The following is a 15230-nucleotide window of genomic DNA, read 5'->3' as shown; positions in this document are numbered from 1 at the left end:
CTCCTACCCCTGGCTTCCTTCCCCAGCCAGCTCCTCCTGCTTCTTCAGAGTCAGTGCAAATAATGACTCCTCCAGGAAGCTTTCCCTGACACACACACAGAAGATCAGGGTTCGGCACTTCTCCTCAAAGCTCTCAGACCTTCCATACCATGAAAACTTGCTGAGCCCAAAGCAGTGCAAGGAACTACATTGGAACATTCTGGACTGGGAGGTTTGGGGCGGACCCATTTTTGAGAAAGCATCCAGCAGTTGTTTCACATAGTTTCTGCGCTAGAATAGAGGACGAAGCCAGCTTCAAGTGCACATGCACTGAAGGGTAAAGGATCAGATGCTGACATACTCGGCATTTTCCTGAGTTCAGAGCCTTGATTCTCCCATCTGTCGGGGGCAGGACTAGAAGTCACAGTGCTCTTTGCAGAAACCTATAAAAATATTACCAAATTATTTTGGTAATAAAGGACTATTGACTAAGATAAAATATGAATCTTTAGGTAGCTGCCAAGTTATCTTAAAATAACATAATATGTTACAAAATCACAACTAACTTTTCTCTTAATTATAACTTTTACTTACTCATTTGTTTTTATCGCCTTGAGTACACAACACAGTTGTGTTTGCCAGGTCCTTATTCTCTTCTAAGCATGATACGTGTATTATTTAATTCTCACAGCACTTCTGTGAGATGTGGGATATTGTTATCCTCATTTTACAACTGAGGAAACTGAGGCTTAGAGAGGTTAGTGACTCTTGCTCAGGTGCTCACATTTGGTAAGCAGTGGAGCCAGGATTTGAAACCAGTAGTCAGACTCCAGGGCCTGGGCTACAGCCTAACAAGACTTAAGAGGTAAACTTGGGACTTCCCTGGTGGTCCAGTGTGTAAGACTCCGCGCCCCCAGTGCAGGGGACTGGGGTTTGATCCCTGGTCGGGGCACTAGATCCCACATGCATGCCGCAACTAAGGGTTTGCATGCTGCAACTAATAAGTTTGCATGCCGCAAGTAATAAGTTCGCATGCCACAACTAAGACCCGGAGCAGCCAAAATAAATAAAAAATAAATAAATATTAAAAAAGAGGTAAACTTAATATGAAGAAAGTTTTATCAATTCATTTTTTCCTTTGATTAGAGAAACAGCCACTGATATTGGAGTATAGCAGCATGGTTTGCACCCCATTGGTTTACGCTATGGAATCTCCAGGTTAAGAGGGGCTTTTAATACTATTGTTTTTGACATCCATTTTAGAATTTAGAATGGAAGAGGAAACAACAAATTCAGTTCATTTTAACAAGTATTCACTGCTCTTTCCTCTTCCTTGAACATACTTTGGCCACTTTTTCATCTGGCTAGATCCTATCTGACCCATAAAGCCCACTAAAATGTTGTCACTTCCAGGAAATCTCCCCAGACTGCCCCAGTGACTGCCTGTTTTATACTCCACTGAATACGTCCTACTGTAGTCATGGAGTTGTCTGTCTCCCTCTCTGTACTGTAAGTCTCCCAAGGGCCTTTTATCATTAAGCATTGAGTCTTCTGCACCTGTTCCTGTGGTTGGCACATAGTAGGGATTCAGCAAATTCTTTTTTTTTTGGCTGTGTCATGCAGCTTGCGGGATCTTAGTTCCCCGACCAGGGATCGAACCTGGGCCCCTGGCAGTGAGAGTGCGGAGTCCTAAGCACCGGACCACCGGGGAATTCCCGGGATTCAGCAAATTCTTAATGAGGGAATTAATGATTAGCTAATGTGTGTTTAGCATTCTGCTCCAGTTAATTGCTTATAGAAAAAAATAACTTATTACATTTTAGAACTTTGTCTGTCTATACTCAAAGTTGGGAATAAAGTTTCTTAAAAATCACACTTTTTTAATTTTTGTTTTTATTTTAATTAAAGTAATACATATTCATCCTTTAAGAATCAAATAGAGAGGCAACTCTGGGGCCAGACCACCTGGGTTTTAATCCTAGCTCCACGACCTACTAGCTGTGTAAGCTTGATCAATCATTTAACTTCTCTGCATCTCAGTTTTTTTTATCTGTAGAATGGGGATGATAATATTATGTATAGCATAAGGTTGTTATGAGGATTAAATTGGTTAACATTTGTAAAGAAAGCACTTAGAACAGTGCGTGATGCACAGTAATATATAAGGCACATTAAATTAACTGATTGAATTAACTAATGCAAAGCATAATATAAGGCTTATTAAATTAACTAATTAATAGTTCTACAAAGCTTGTTACAAAGAATTGCACTCCTCCGGACCCCCATTCCCCAGCAACACTTTCCACTTTCTTGACTGATTGTTTTGGTATTTGTTTTCCTCCATATGTCTAAATACCGTGGTGCTCTGGCTCCTTGATTTTTTAGTGTTAGGCATTATCTATTGAATTCACACTAGGAAAAGTGAGGACTGGGCTCTCTCTCACTTGCACACACTTCCGCTCTCCCATCCTCCCAGTGTGTCTCTGTTGTGATTTTGGTTGGATCATTAATCAGCATTATTATACTATCAACACCACTGCCATGAGCTACAGAGTATACTTAGGTTATTTTTATTTCTTGCAAAACTTTTTGCTATCCCTGGAACTAAGTCTCTTTTTCAATCTGCCTGTTTTCTTTCTTTTTTCTTTTTTTTATGTACTCATCTCAGTTTATCTCCAAATTTTCCCTTGGTTGTATAAGTCTCCCAGTACATTCAGACACTTTACATAACCTATCAATTCCACCTTTACTTCCCAGCCTTCTGATCTGCTTCTCTAAGTGGTTGATTTCCAGGCTGTTTATATAATCCTGGGGATTCCTTTCTTCATTGTCTTGATCACACTGTTTTTTTAATTTGTTTCTGTTTGTATCTTTATGGTTCATCCACAGAAAGGTCATCAAGAAGTCAAAACCAATGCAGAAAAAGTAGTCTTCCTTATCCTCTCACCTTCCAGCTCACCTGCATGAATCCTTATCCAAGAATCAGAAGGACTTTTTGGATGAAGCCTGCACATGTTGTTGGATTTAATCTAAAATAGAAACAACAAAACAAACAAATAAAAAGTAATACTGTAATACATTTAGTCATTCGTAGTCCATGGGATAAAGAATATTAAAGTCCTCTCCTACCCTGGGCCAAAGTCAGGATTTAGACTGACATAAAGTCACCTCATTCATTCATGCATTTGCTTACTGATTCTTTCATTCACTTGTTTATTAATAACAACACTATGGAGTATATATTAGTATGTATTATATGTATTATATAACAGTAATCATAGGAGACATCATTTATTGAGTACTTACTATGTGCTAAGTACTCTAAATCCTTTTCAAACATTATCTCAGATTAACCCTCCTGCCCCCTTCTCTCCCCAAGGTGGGTGTTGTTACCTCCATTTCTCCTAGGAGGACACTGGGGCTTGGAGAGGTTGAGGAAGCATTCACTAGATATCTATCCTATACCATGCTTGCACATACCAGGTCCTGTTGATACAGAGATGAATAAAGACATAGTCCCTGACCTTAAGGAGCACACAGTCTGGAAGAGGGGGAGGATGTGTAAACCAGTAAATGCATTAATGCTGTGCTAGAGGTTTGTGTGGAATCCAAGAAAAACCAAGTCCAGAGAGACTTCACTGAGGCTCAGAGGTACAGGGGCCAGTGTGTAGAAGGACCTGAAGTTCGGCTGAAGGGCTTGGCCTTTATCATTTGGGCCTTTGGGCACAAGGGAGTAACCTGGTCTGCGTTAGAACAGTCTGCCCAACCCAGCCAAGAAGGAAAAACTCAAGCAAATCGCTGTTTGCCTGAACCAAGAAGCAATTAAGTATATTCTTGGGACCTATGGTGTCCCCCACAGATAAACATCTTCACTTGAACCTGAGTGTAATTCTAGGTGACCCTCTTGGAGAACATTACCCAGGTAAAGGGACGAAAGAAGGGTAAAAGGGAAGAGCTCAAGCTTTGGCCCCAGAAAATTCAGGGCTTTGAATCCCTGCTCTGCTTCATAGTAGGTATATGACCTTAGGCCTAGTAGCTTTTGTGACTTGACTTTTCTGAACTTGTTTTCTTTTTTTTTTTTTGAACTTGTTTTCTTGAATGCAGAAAGGGAATGCCTGCCTAGGAAGGTAGTGCTGTTGTGACAGTTAAATGAGATAATTTATGCAAAGTTATATGCATAATTATATTATGCATATAATTTATGCATATTTCACTTGGTAATTGCTACCAGCTATCGTTGTTGTTATTGTTGTTACCATTGCTGTTAAAAGGTATACTCTGGGCTTCCCTGGTGGCGCAGTGGTTGAGAGTTCGCCTGCCGATGCAGGGGACGCGGGTTCGTGCCCCGGTCCGGGAAGATCCCACATGCCGCGGAGCGGCTGGGCCCGTGAGCCATAGACGCTGAGCCTGCGCGTCCGGAGCCTGTGCTCCGCAACAGGAGAGGCCACAACAGTGAGAGGCCCACGTACCGCAAAAAAAAAAAAAAAAAAAAAAAAAATATATATATATATATATATATATATATATATATATACTCTTCTGAAACCAGGACATTTGAGCATGGAAACCAGGACATGTCTTTCAGGATACTCCTTTGTACAGCTTGGGTCCAAGACCATCCCTGCTCAGACCCCTTCCAGAAATTACTGAGGACTCATAACCATAGGCCTCTCAGGAAGTTCAAGATGAAAAGATCTGTCTCTGTTCTTTGTAAGTATTAGAAGGGAAAATTATGGTGAAGAATTCTTTGCCCTTTATAAGTGGGGGGTGGAGAGAGGGTAGAATGTCAAAGGGAGCTAACATTTAAGAAGCATTAACTGTAATGTGGGATAAAGCAAATGAGTAATTGTGTAGTACCCCAATTCTGTCATTCCTACTGTGGCTGAGAACCAGTATTCTCAGCATGGAAGTAAGGAAATTCAGATGTTAAACTAGAAGAAATGAAGTTAAAATCCTATAGTCCTGATTTTGAATTGATTATGAATTGAGAATATATTTTATCTTTAAAAACAAACAAATAGTTGCTAAAGAGGGGAGGGGAGGAGAGGATGGAAGGGAATACAAAGCGGCCCAAGAAAATTTTGGGGCATGGTGGTTATGTTTACTATCTTCATTGTGGTGAAGGGTTCACAGGCTCACACACCATATACAGGCTTTAAATATTTAAATATATTCAGTTTCTTGTATGTCATTTATACCTCCTTAAAGCTTTAAAACAACAACAAACAGACAAACAACAAAAAAAACCCTACTAACTCTGTCCATTGAAATGCCCTAGAAATAAAGACTGACCGAGTAGCAATGACCTGGACTGTGGTTTTGAAATACAGTTTGCACTAAAAGGGATACAGGGATCCTTGAAGGAGTGTCTGGTTCCAGATCTAGGGCAGGAAAATCATGAAATGAACATGGAACATCTTGTCATACTAGACAGCAAGGAAGCTACCAAAGATGAGAGTCCTGTCAGAAAGACTCAGTAGCCAAATTAGAGAGAATCCTATTGGCTTAAGATGGGACAGTTTAAGCATAATAACAATAATAGCCATGGATTGAAGCACGTCAAACGTGTTTTCACCCATATGTTCATATCATTACTTTAAAAAAATTGACTGGTCACCATTGAAGGATACTAGGGAACCAATTCATTATTTTGAAAACTAGCAAATAAAGAAAACAAATCAGCGTTTATCATGCCATTCCCATATGAACTGTATTAGCAGGTAAGCAAACAAGAGATGAGGGGAAGTTTCTCTTTTAGAAATATTCCACCTAATTAAAATATCACCATTTTGCAAACCCTAATGAATTAATGGATCTAGGTTGCTGCTTACATCCCCAAAAGATAAAAAGCCATTAAATGCCTCTTGATGGTAGACCACAATACCACCTATGAAATAGTCTTTACCAAATAATCAAATCTGGGTCTGATCTAGACTCCAGGTGCAACTATCATAATAGGAAATACAAAGGACAGAGAAGCATGTTAACACCAAGGGGATGCAATCAGCAAAATCTAGGCTATGGAAAACTCCAGAGCAAATGACTCCATTTTTTTTTTAAACAAATAAGTTGCAAGGGAAAAAGGGAAATCTATAGATTAAGAGAGGCCTAAAAAGCATCAATAAATTGCAACAGGGGGCTTCCCTGGTGGCGCAGTGGTTGAGAGTCTGCCTGTCGATGCAGGGGACGCGGGTTCATGCCCCGGTCCGGGAAGACCCCACATGCGGCGGAGCGGCTGGGCCCGTGAGCCATGGCCGCTGAGCCTGCGCGTCCGCAGCCTGTGCTCTGCAATGGGAGAGGCCACAGCAGTGAGAGGCCCGCGTACCGCAAAAAAAAAAAAAAATTATTATTTTGGGGGTGTGATAATGGTGTTAACGGTTATGTTTTTAAAAAGAGTCCTTATCTTTTAGAGATACATACTGAAATATTTACAGAAGAAATTATATGACATGTAGAATTTGCTTCAAAATAATATGAAAGGGAGGAAGTGGATGGAGGTATAAGTGAAACAAGACTGGCCATGTGTTGAAAATTGCTGAAGTTGGGTGATGGGGATATTATAACATTTTACTTAAAAACATTAAAGGCATTACTGGGGACTAGGTACTTTTAAGCATATTTTTACGGATTATTTTGTCTTCTCTTATAGCCCTGTAAATGGCGTACAATTTTCTCTATTTTCAAACTGAGGCCTTTCTTGATTGAAGCTACAATTGCCCCTGTCTTGGACTTTTACAGCATTCTCCTAGGTATTCTCCTTGCCCTCTCTCTTGCCCCCTCCAATCCATTTTCCACACAGCAGCCCAAATACTTCAAGTATCTTAACCCATTAATTCTCACAACTCAGTACCAATACTATTCTTGGTTTTCACATGAGGAAACTGAAGCACAAAGAGGTTTAAATAAATTTTCCCAAGACCACATAGCTTGTAAATGGCTGAACTGTACTGTAAGTCTGGCATAGTTGCCATGCCTATGTGTACTTATATCATACTTCTATAAATGGAAAATAAAATCACATATGAACATACAAGATCTGTCATATACTGGTTTAGCATATTAATAGGCTGAGAGCCTGAACACTGGAGCCAGCCTGTGAACCTTAGGCAAGTTACTTAACCTTGTGGTGCCCCAGTTCCATCATCTGTAAACAGAGATAATAATAGTTCCTACCTCATGGTATCTTTGTGTGAAGTAGATGTGTAGATCTACAGATGTGTAGATCCTCACTTATCCTTTCAGCCCCAAATTAAGGGTCACCACCTCTGTGAGGATCCCCCAGGGAGAGGTCTATTTGGTTCCCAACTGTGTGTATAATCCCTCTTATCTCACCATGTGTGTTATTATCTGTTTCTGTATCTATCTTCCCTAGTAGACTCATCCCTCCTTGAGAGTAGAGACCTGTCTTTATCTCCATATCCAGCAGAGAGCTGGGTCCAACAGTGTTTAATAAATGTTGGTTAAATAAACAGTCATGAGCGTGCCTCTCTGGGTAGCTGCGTGCCAAAGTTAGAAGTTTTTCAAATTTGGAAATAAATCTAAATAAATGAGAAAAGCCTCAAATGACTGATATGTATGTATGTATGTATATGTATATACGCTACTGCAATTGCCTATAAACTTATCTATAGCCCACACTAGGGTTTGTTTCTTGTTTGTTGTTGAATCTCTGGCAACAAACACCTAGTACAGTGTCTGACAAATAGTAGGGTCAATAAACATTTTAAAAAATAAAGGTGCTTAAGGAGAGGTATACCCAATGAAATGCTCTTTTTGTAATGACCCTTCATTCTTTAGTTCTGTACTAAAGCATTTCTCAAATGTGAGCTCTTGAAACCAAGACTATGCATCCATAGGCACCAGTTTGAAGCTACCCAACTGTACACAGTGGAGTTATATGCCTCTATTTGATTATAAGGTGGTTGTCCACAGAGGGGCAGTAAAGTGTAATGGTTTAAAATTCAGGTCACCTGTAATTCCACTGCCTGTTTTTTATTTCTTAGAATATCATAAAATGACACACATTTTAAAAATTTTGTAGAGACCTTGTGGACTCGCTGAAGGATTTGAGAAATTGGGAAAGCTAATTGGCATAATTACTAATTGGTTACTAATTGACACAAAAGCTTTGGTTTGCCATGCTCTATATCTGGGATAGGAAAGTAGCATTTTGCCATGCAGGATTTTTCTCTAATACAGTCATTCTTATAAGTCTTTTATGGCTTCTGAGTTTTGTGTCATACTTGAAAAGACTTTTCTTACTCTGAGATAGTAAAAAATTTTCCCATGTTTTTTCTAGTACTTTTTATTTATTTATTTTATTTTATTATTATTTTTTTTGCGGTACGTGGGCCTCTCACTGTTGTGGCCTCTCCTGCCACGGAGCACAGGCCCCGGACACGCAGGCCCAGCGGCCACGGCCCACGGGCCCGGCTGCTCCGCAGCATGTGGGATCCTCTCAGACCGGGGCACCAACTCACGTCCCCTGCATCGGCAGGCGGACCCTCAACCACTACGCCACCAGGGAAGGCCCTCTTCTAGTACTTTTAATATTTTATTGTTCAGATTTAATTTCTTGATCCATCTGGAATTTATTTTGGTATAAGGTGTGAAGTGTGGTTACAATTTTTTTTTTTCCAGATGACTACCTAGTTTGTTCCAATACCGTTCACTGAATTCATTTCCCCACTGATTTGAAATGCCACCTTCATCATATTCAGAATTTCTGTAAGGTATTAAAGACTAGTGTTTTTTTGTTTTTGGTCCTGATTTAAGTGGAAAGATTTTCAAGTGTACTTTTGAACTACCCCAGGGTTTTGGACTTCTTTTTTTTTAATTTTAAAGTTGTATATAACCATCAATATCCTATCCAAACGAAATTTTTATACTTACTTCACGAATTTGTCATTACCAAGCTCGCTTCAGTTTCTTTAAGTGTACTGCACACAACCTTCAAGTATTATGAACATTTCTCTCTCCCAGCTGTCACTACACCAAACTACATATGTTATATTTCCCTAAATCATCTTGCTGTGCTCTTTGCAGCTCTTCTGTACAGTTGATGTCTCCATCTAACAAGTTGCTCAGAAGTTACTATAATTGTTTTAGGTGAGGCCCAAAGTGAAAGCCTAGCATCACTATCCAGTTCATGTCAAAAATGGGCATTAATTTCCATTTAACATGGACAGGCTATGTTTCTGGAAAATAACAGATTTTGAAGAACTATGGCAGTTATTTGTTGGCTCTTTAAACAATCCACCTGGGGGGAAGGGGAATGTCCTACAAACTGCCAGCTGCTATTGTGGGAATTTTTTGCTATTTATTCCAGCAAAAAAAGATTCAGACACTGAAGAAAAAGGTCGCCCTGTACTAGGTCTTGAACCCAAAGAACTGCTTGCACAGATATTCATCCAAGATACATCGCAGCCTCCACCTCAACAGATGCTCTTTCAAATGTTTCATGACTCTCCTCAACAGTCAGTTTCCATTTAAGGGGAGGAGGATGACGCTGCCAGAGACGGCTCTGCTGGCATGAAGGCTGGCCTAAAATTTCTATTTAAAAGCTGGATCAAAATATGTTTGGCTTCTGTTGTCTATTTAAAATTCCAAGTTAAGACGAAGAAAAATTACTCTGCATCGTGAATGGGCCTTGGGTGCCTCACTCACAGACTAGAGTGGCAAATGGTAAGAGAGTCACAGAGAAAGGAGAGAAAGTAGGAACGCGGACTGAGGTATTAGGTACAGACTGTGAAGCCAGATATGAAAAACTTGGAGTGAAAAGAAAAGCCTTGAGCAGGGGGAAAGACCCCCATATTCGACCTCCTAACCCGAGGATCCTGATTAAGATAAGCATTCTGCATGTCACCTGTCACCACGTCAGCCACCTCCGCCCAGCTCCCCTCCCCCGCCTCATGGCCTTCCACCTCCTGACCCCTTTCCAGCGGCCTCTCTTCATATCAGAACACGCCCCACCTAAGGGCCTTCTTTCTCACAGCTGCCTGTCTTCACCTCAGCGTCCACCTCAGTACCCGCTAATTCGATGCGTCTCCTCAGTGCTCCCACCTCAGTCCTCTCCCTGACTTCAGCATCTCTCTCCGCTCTAGAGACGCCCCAGCCTCCCCTCCGACCAAAGCCCCTCTCCTCAGCACACTCCCTCCACCTCAGAGCCCCGCCTCACCCCAGCGCGCCACCCTCAAGCGGCTCCTTTTGCTGCTCCAAGTTGCTCCCGACCCTCCCGCCACCCCGCCCCCTCGTCCTCTGCCCCGCCCCGGGTCCCGCCCCTCGCTCTTCGCTCCGCCCACGGTGGGCCCGCCCCTCCGTCCGGGTCCCGCCCACTCCAGCTACGCGCCCGAACTAGTCTTTTGGCGCCAAACCTCTCTGTCAGCGACAGGACGGCAGTCTCCGCCTTCTGGTTCCGAGGCAGAATCCCTGAGGATTGGAAGGCCCGGGCGGGGGAAGGAAGGGATTCAGATACCTTGAAAACTCCCGGGAGACTGTGGGTACGAGTGGAGTTTGTGGCAAAAAGGGAAGGCGGGTGAAGAATCTGAGGGGAAACTCAGGGTTTCCTTTCTTTGGTCATACTCGGTTGTCGTTGCTGGGCTCTGGGCTGGTGGCTTCGTGCGTCCCGTCCCCAACCCAGCCCCCGGAGGGAATCTCAGTGCTCTCGAGGGATTTCCAGCATCCTTATTTTAAACCAAGTCGGACCTAAGTCTTGAAGAGGCCTCCTCGGCCTTCTTATGAGGGAGTCAGGTGTCAGGAAAACGGCTGGTGGCGGGGGGAGGCGGTGAGGGTGATCTGGACCGCGCTCCCCACGGTGAGGGCCAGCTTCTGGTGCCTTAAGCAGAGGTGTCCGGGAGCCCTACCTTGGATTCAGCTGTTCACCCCGTCAACTGCTATTTGAGATAGATGGAGAACAATCTTTTTATCAGGGAGAAAAGAAAGGACAGTCACTGTGGAATTTGGGGTTATCATACATATGATTAGCTATCTGAATGAGGGACCGTACTCCAGAAGATTCCATCTCCACTGTCTCCTCGTTTGCCTAGAATACTTTGCTGTTCAGAGGTACTAGGTGGTAGCGACCATACCTCTACCTTAGCAGTTTGTTCCCCTTCTGGGCCGGGCGCCAACCCGAATTTGGTGTGAAGCGAAGAGATGGAATAGACCAAGAAAACTGATGACTTGGACCACGTTTTCTAATGAAAACAGTCATACCTTGTAGCTTCCTGAGATCTTAAAACAACTGCTACAGTGTTAAATCAAAGACTCTTTATCTGCTTATTGGCCCTAATATTTTATCATGTTTAAATATTGGGTATCTGCCATAATTTTAAGCCTTAAAAAAATACATCATGAAACTAGTAAATACTATAAAGCAAAATACATCTAATGTTTTATTAAACAAAATATATATATGTTACAAGAGAGCCCATTCATAATTCCCAAGCAGGAAGTCATCCCTCATAAACGAGAAAAAAAAAAAATCTTTTTTTTTTGAGGATAGACTTAAGTTCTAGGTGCCAGGGAGAATACAAGGAAGATTGACTTAAGGCCAAAGTTCTTAGAGTGTTGTTAACCAACGTGAAAGTTTAATAACAATATGGAATTCTAATATTCTACTTCTAAATAACATTCCAAGGCAACAAAAAAGATATTATTAGTCATGATTAATTGTGCTATAGGAAATTGAAAGATGATACAAAGTGGCCAGTTTTGAGGAAAGAGAAAAGAAACTAAGTCCCCATCGCCACATACACACACCAACAAAAGACATAATGCCACAGGCTTGGAGAAAGAAGATAGGCCAGCCCAGTTGTTCCAAACTAAATATTTTTCTAATTGTCCTTCTGGTCCTTGATATCTGAAATGAAATCAAGAAGGTCTATGGGCAAAGGATTTTGTACTATATGATCTATGACTACTTCTTAATATTTCTTATTTTTCCAGAACTGATTATTTTTCTGCTGTTCACCTTTCAATATGAAGGAGGATCAAGTTGTGCTGGAAGAACCAGGATTCCAAGATGAAGAAGTATGGCTAGAATGTTGAAAGATATCTAGACACTCAGTCATTCTACAAAAATGAAGTTCCTTCTCTGTTAACTACTATTTTTAGAAACTGAGCTTAGAAATAAAACATAGTTCTGGAGAGAGGCAATATTACAAATATGTAACAACTTGTTTGGCAAGGGGTGCTAAGATTAGCTACTTAGCAGCTGGCATGAAAGTATTTTAATAATTTAACAACTGGTATGGCCATACTGGTACCTATGCTTACTGGTACCGAATAGCAGAGGAAGGAGTGCACGGTCTGGTGGGGAAGAAGATTGAGAAAACATATTTTAAAATAGATTGTGCTGTTCCACTCTTTTGGATTAAGGTCTTAAAAATTTGGAGAGACCATGGGACTTCTCTGGTGGTCCAGTGGTTAGGACTCCGTGTGTCCACTACAGGGGACTCGGGTTCGATCCCTGGTCGGGGAACTAAGATCACGGGTGCCTGTTGGGCTTCACATTGCTTTCAGTGTTGGCACTTCTTTTAAGTATGTAACAATGTGTTTGAAAAAGCATTATTGATCCTACCTCAGTCTGTCTAGAGAAGTGGAATTTGAGGCATTTTGGAGTGACTCATAATACTGAATTAACTCTTTAAAATATGTGAAACAGTTGGATATGAAGAATCAACACTCCTTTTTTTTCTGTTCCATGTCCTTTAGGAATCTTTGTTTCAAGACATTGACCTGTTACAAAAACATGGAATTGTAAGTATTTTTTCAATGCTGTGTGAAATTGTCCATTTTAGAGTTTCTTGGGCTTGACTTTATTGGCATTTGGAACTGGGTAATTCTTTGTTGTGGGAGACTGTCCTGTGCATTTTAGGGTGTTTAGCAGCATCCCTGACTCCTAACCACTCACTATATGCCAGTAGCAACTCTCTAGTTGTGACAACCAAAAATTTCTCCAGATATTGTCAAGTGTCCCCAGGGGGCAAAATTGCCCCCAGTTGAGAACCACTGGTCCAGCTGGAGGCATTCAGAGCTATCTACTGTTTTCATCAACGGAAAATTCACCTTCTGTGTCATGTGATTAAATGACGTTGACAGAAATCAAGACTTTAAGTAACTAGCTAGATGAATTTCAATAGCAATCAGTTGGCAGTAAAACTTCTCTGACATTACCCTTTGAAACCCTCACATTTAATCTTTTTCAGTTGAATTTAGAAAATTGGAGCAAGAGAAAATCTTGGTCTTTTGGTTATGTAGTTATTTGCATTCTCCAAGGGTAAAGAAAAATTTTTTTTTTTAATTTTAAAGAACATTTTGGTAATGAAGTTCTGTAGAAGGAAGGAGCTGAACTGAGGGGGTGAATGTGTGATAAATTTGTTAGCTTTCCTACCAACAGACTTTTCTTTTGAATTCCTTGTTACATTGCCATGGTCTCACTAACATTCTTGGGAAATCAGGGCACAGCCAGAACATTTGGCATCATGCTGGGTATGTTCTACTCAGATATTTCCAGAACATTTGGCTACATGGTGGGTGGGTTCCACCTGGCCGCTTGTATAAAATTGGCATCATGATGGAAGTAGATGGACACAAAAGCACATGACATAGTATGGGAGCCTTTCAGGCTGGCATTTTCTCAATCTGCTGCACCCATTCTTTTACTTACAGAATGTGGCTGACATTAAGAAACTGAAGTCAGTAGGCATCTGTACCATCAAAGGGATACAAATGACAACAAGAAGAGCGCTATGCAATGTCAAAGGGCTCTCAGAAGCAAAAGTGGACAAGATTAAAGAGGCAGCCAACAAGCTTATTGTAAGCAAAATCCATTCTTTGTTGTTTTAGCTTAGAAGGGCCCTGTGAGTCTCTGTAGCCTTTCTCATTTTGTACACTAGAAACTATTATGAGAACTCTGAGTTCCTGTAGATCACAAGCTTTATACGCCCCATGTTAACTTTTCATCATGTCGGTTTCAAAGCAATTAATTTCTGAAGGAATGAGACAGGGGTTAAGAGACCTGGAAAACTATGAAGGTAATTATTTTTTACCAAAACTTTTCTTTTTCTCTCCCTTTATATTACTTTTTTCCCTTTCTGTGTCTCTGCCTTTCCTTCTCCTTTTCTTTCTTTCTTTTTTTTTTTTTTTTTTGGCCATACCACGTGACTTGCAGGATCCTAGTTCCGGGACCAGGGATTGAACCTGGGCCCCCGGGCAGTGAGAGCACCAAGTCCTAGCCACTGGACTGCCAGGGAATTCCCTCCTTTTCATATTTTTTATCTTCCTCCTTCTTATTTTTGTCTTATCTCCTCAAACATTGTATCTATGGCTGTTGTGAAGTGCTCAGCAACAAAGAAGTTGCTCTCTCCTGCTTTAGGCATTTGATAAGAGAGCATTGCATTTGAAAATGACAAGAGTGGCTGGGTCTACATGTGTGCAGTTAAGATAGATATGACCAAGAATGTCCTCACTGAGGCACCTGAGCTTAAAACTAAGTGAAACCTATACCTTGTAGCTGGGCCCACAGAGCACAAGAGACCTATGCAGCTGAGAGGCTCCAAGCAAAAACACATGCCTTTGACCCAAGCTTTTGTGTAGAGCTTTTGGGGGCCACTGGAAGCACCAGCTCTGGAAATAAGAATATGCAGAAAGACAAAGTCTCCCTCTTTGCAGAAGAGCAGGCTTCTCCTTTTCTACATGTGTACGTGAGGCTCTCATTCCCACCAAGTCCTAGAAAGTCTCTTCACTGACAGCCCTCCGGTTTCCTTCTCCAGCGGCAGTTGAGGCATGAGAGTGATGCAGTGTGGTCCTGAGCTTGGAGAGGACCCGAGTGAACTGCTCTGAACACAGCTCAGTTACTTTACCTTCTCAGTACTCGGGAAGTATACCTTCAAGTCAGTTCCATAACTGCCAGGGTATTTAATGAAGCCCTAGGGCAGTACCCAGGGTTTGGGAAACTGCTACTTTATAGCTCCTAGGCATTAGTCTTGTTTTTTTTGGAAAATAATTCTATTACCAAAGAAAAGAACCTCTCTCCTTCTCATGTACCTACTAATGCACCAAGAGTCCTATCATTTCTTAACTAAAGCTATTTATTCTGAAAGAAAGAGAAAACGATTGAGACATAGAGGGAGAGACAGACAGAGACAGAGAGAGACAGTTAACTTCACAGTACAGTGGTATGTATCAGAATCATCTGGAGTGGCTTGTAAAGAACACAGAGGCCCAGGCTCATTGAATTAGGATTGGGC

General features: G+C 41.5%; 2 protein-coding genes across 3 annotated transcripts in view; both read left to right on the top strand.

Moving 5' to 3' along the window:
- Nucleotides 1-3141, top strand: part of FAM227A (family with sequence similarity 227 member A) — a gene marked incomplete at its 5' end in the record, with an annotated part of 79190 nt that extends 76049 nt beyond the window's left edge. The window contains one exon of the mRNA XM_082635297.1: nt 2869-3141. Coding sequence (XP_082491423.1) covers nt 2869-2908 — 40 coding nt within the window. The 3' untranslated portion in view covers nt 2909-3141. The remainder of the gene's footprint in view (nt 1-2868) is intronic.
- Nucleotides 3142-10358: 7217 nt separating this feature from the next.
- The window catches only part of DMC1 (DNA meiotic recombinase 1), a 40423-nt gene continuing 35551 nt past the window's right edge, over nt 10359-15230 (top strand). For both annotated transcript variants that reach the window (XM_082635991.1, XM_082635990.1), the window contains exons 1-4: nt 10359-10478; nt 11926-12009; nt 12694-12738; nt 13651-13797. In XM_082635991.1, coding sequence (XP_082492117.1) covers nt 11959-12009; nt 12694-12738; nt 13651-13797 — 243 coding nt within the window. In that variant the 5' untranslated portion in view covers nt 10359-10478; nt 11926-11958. The remainder of the gene's footprint in view (nt 10479-11925; nt 12010-12693; nt 12739-13650; nt 13798-15230) is intronic.

Source organism: Mesoplodon mirus (assembly GCF_964341445.2).
Source record: "Mesoplodon mirus genome assembly, chromosome: 11".
Lineage (NCBI taxonomy): Eukaryota > Metazoa > Chordata > Mammalia > Artiodactyla > Ziphiidae > Mesoplodon > Mesoplodon mirus.
This window is presented reverse-complemented; position numbering and strand designations above follow the sequence as displayed.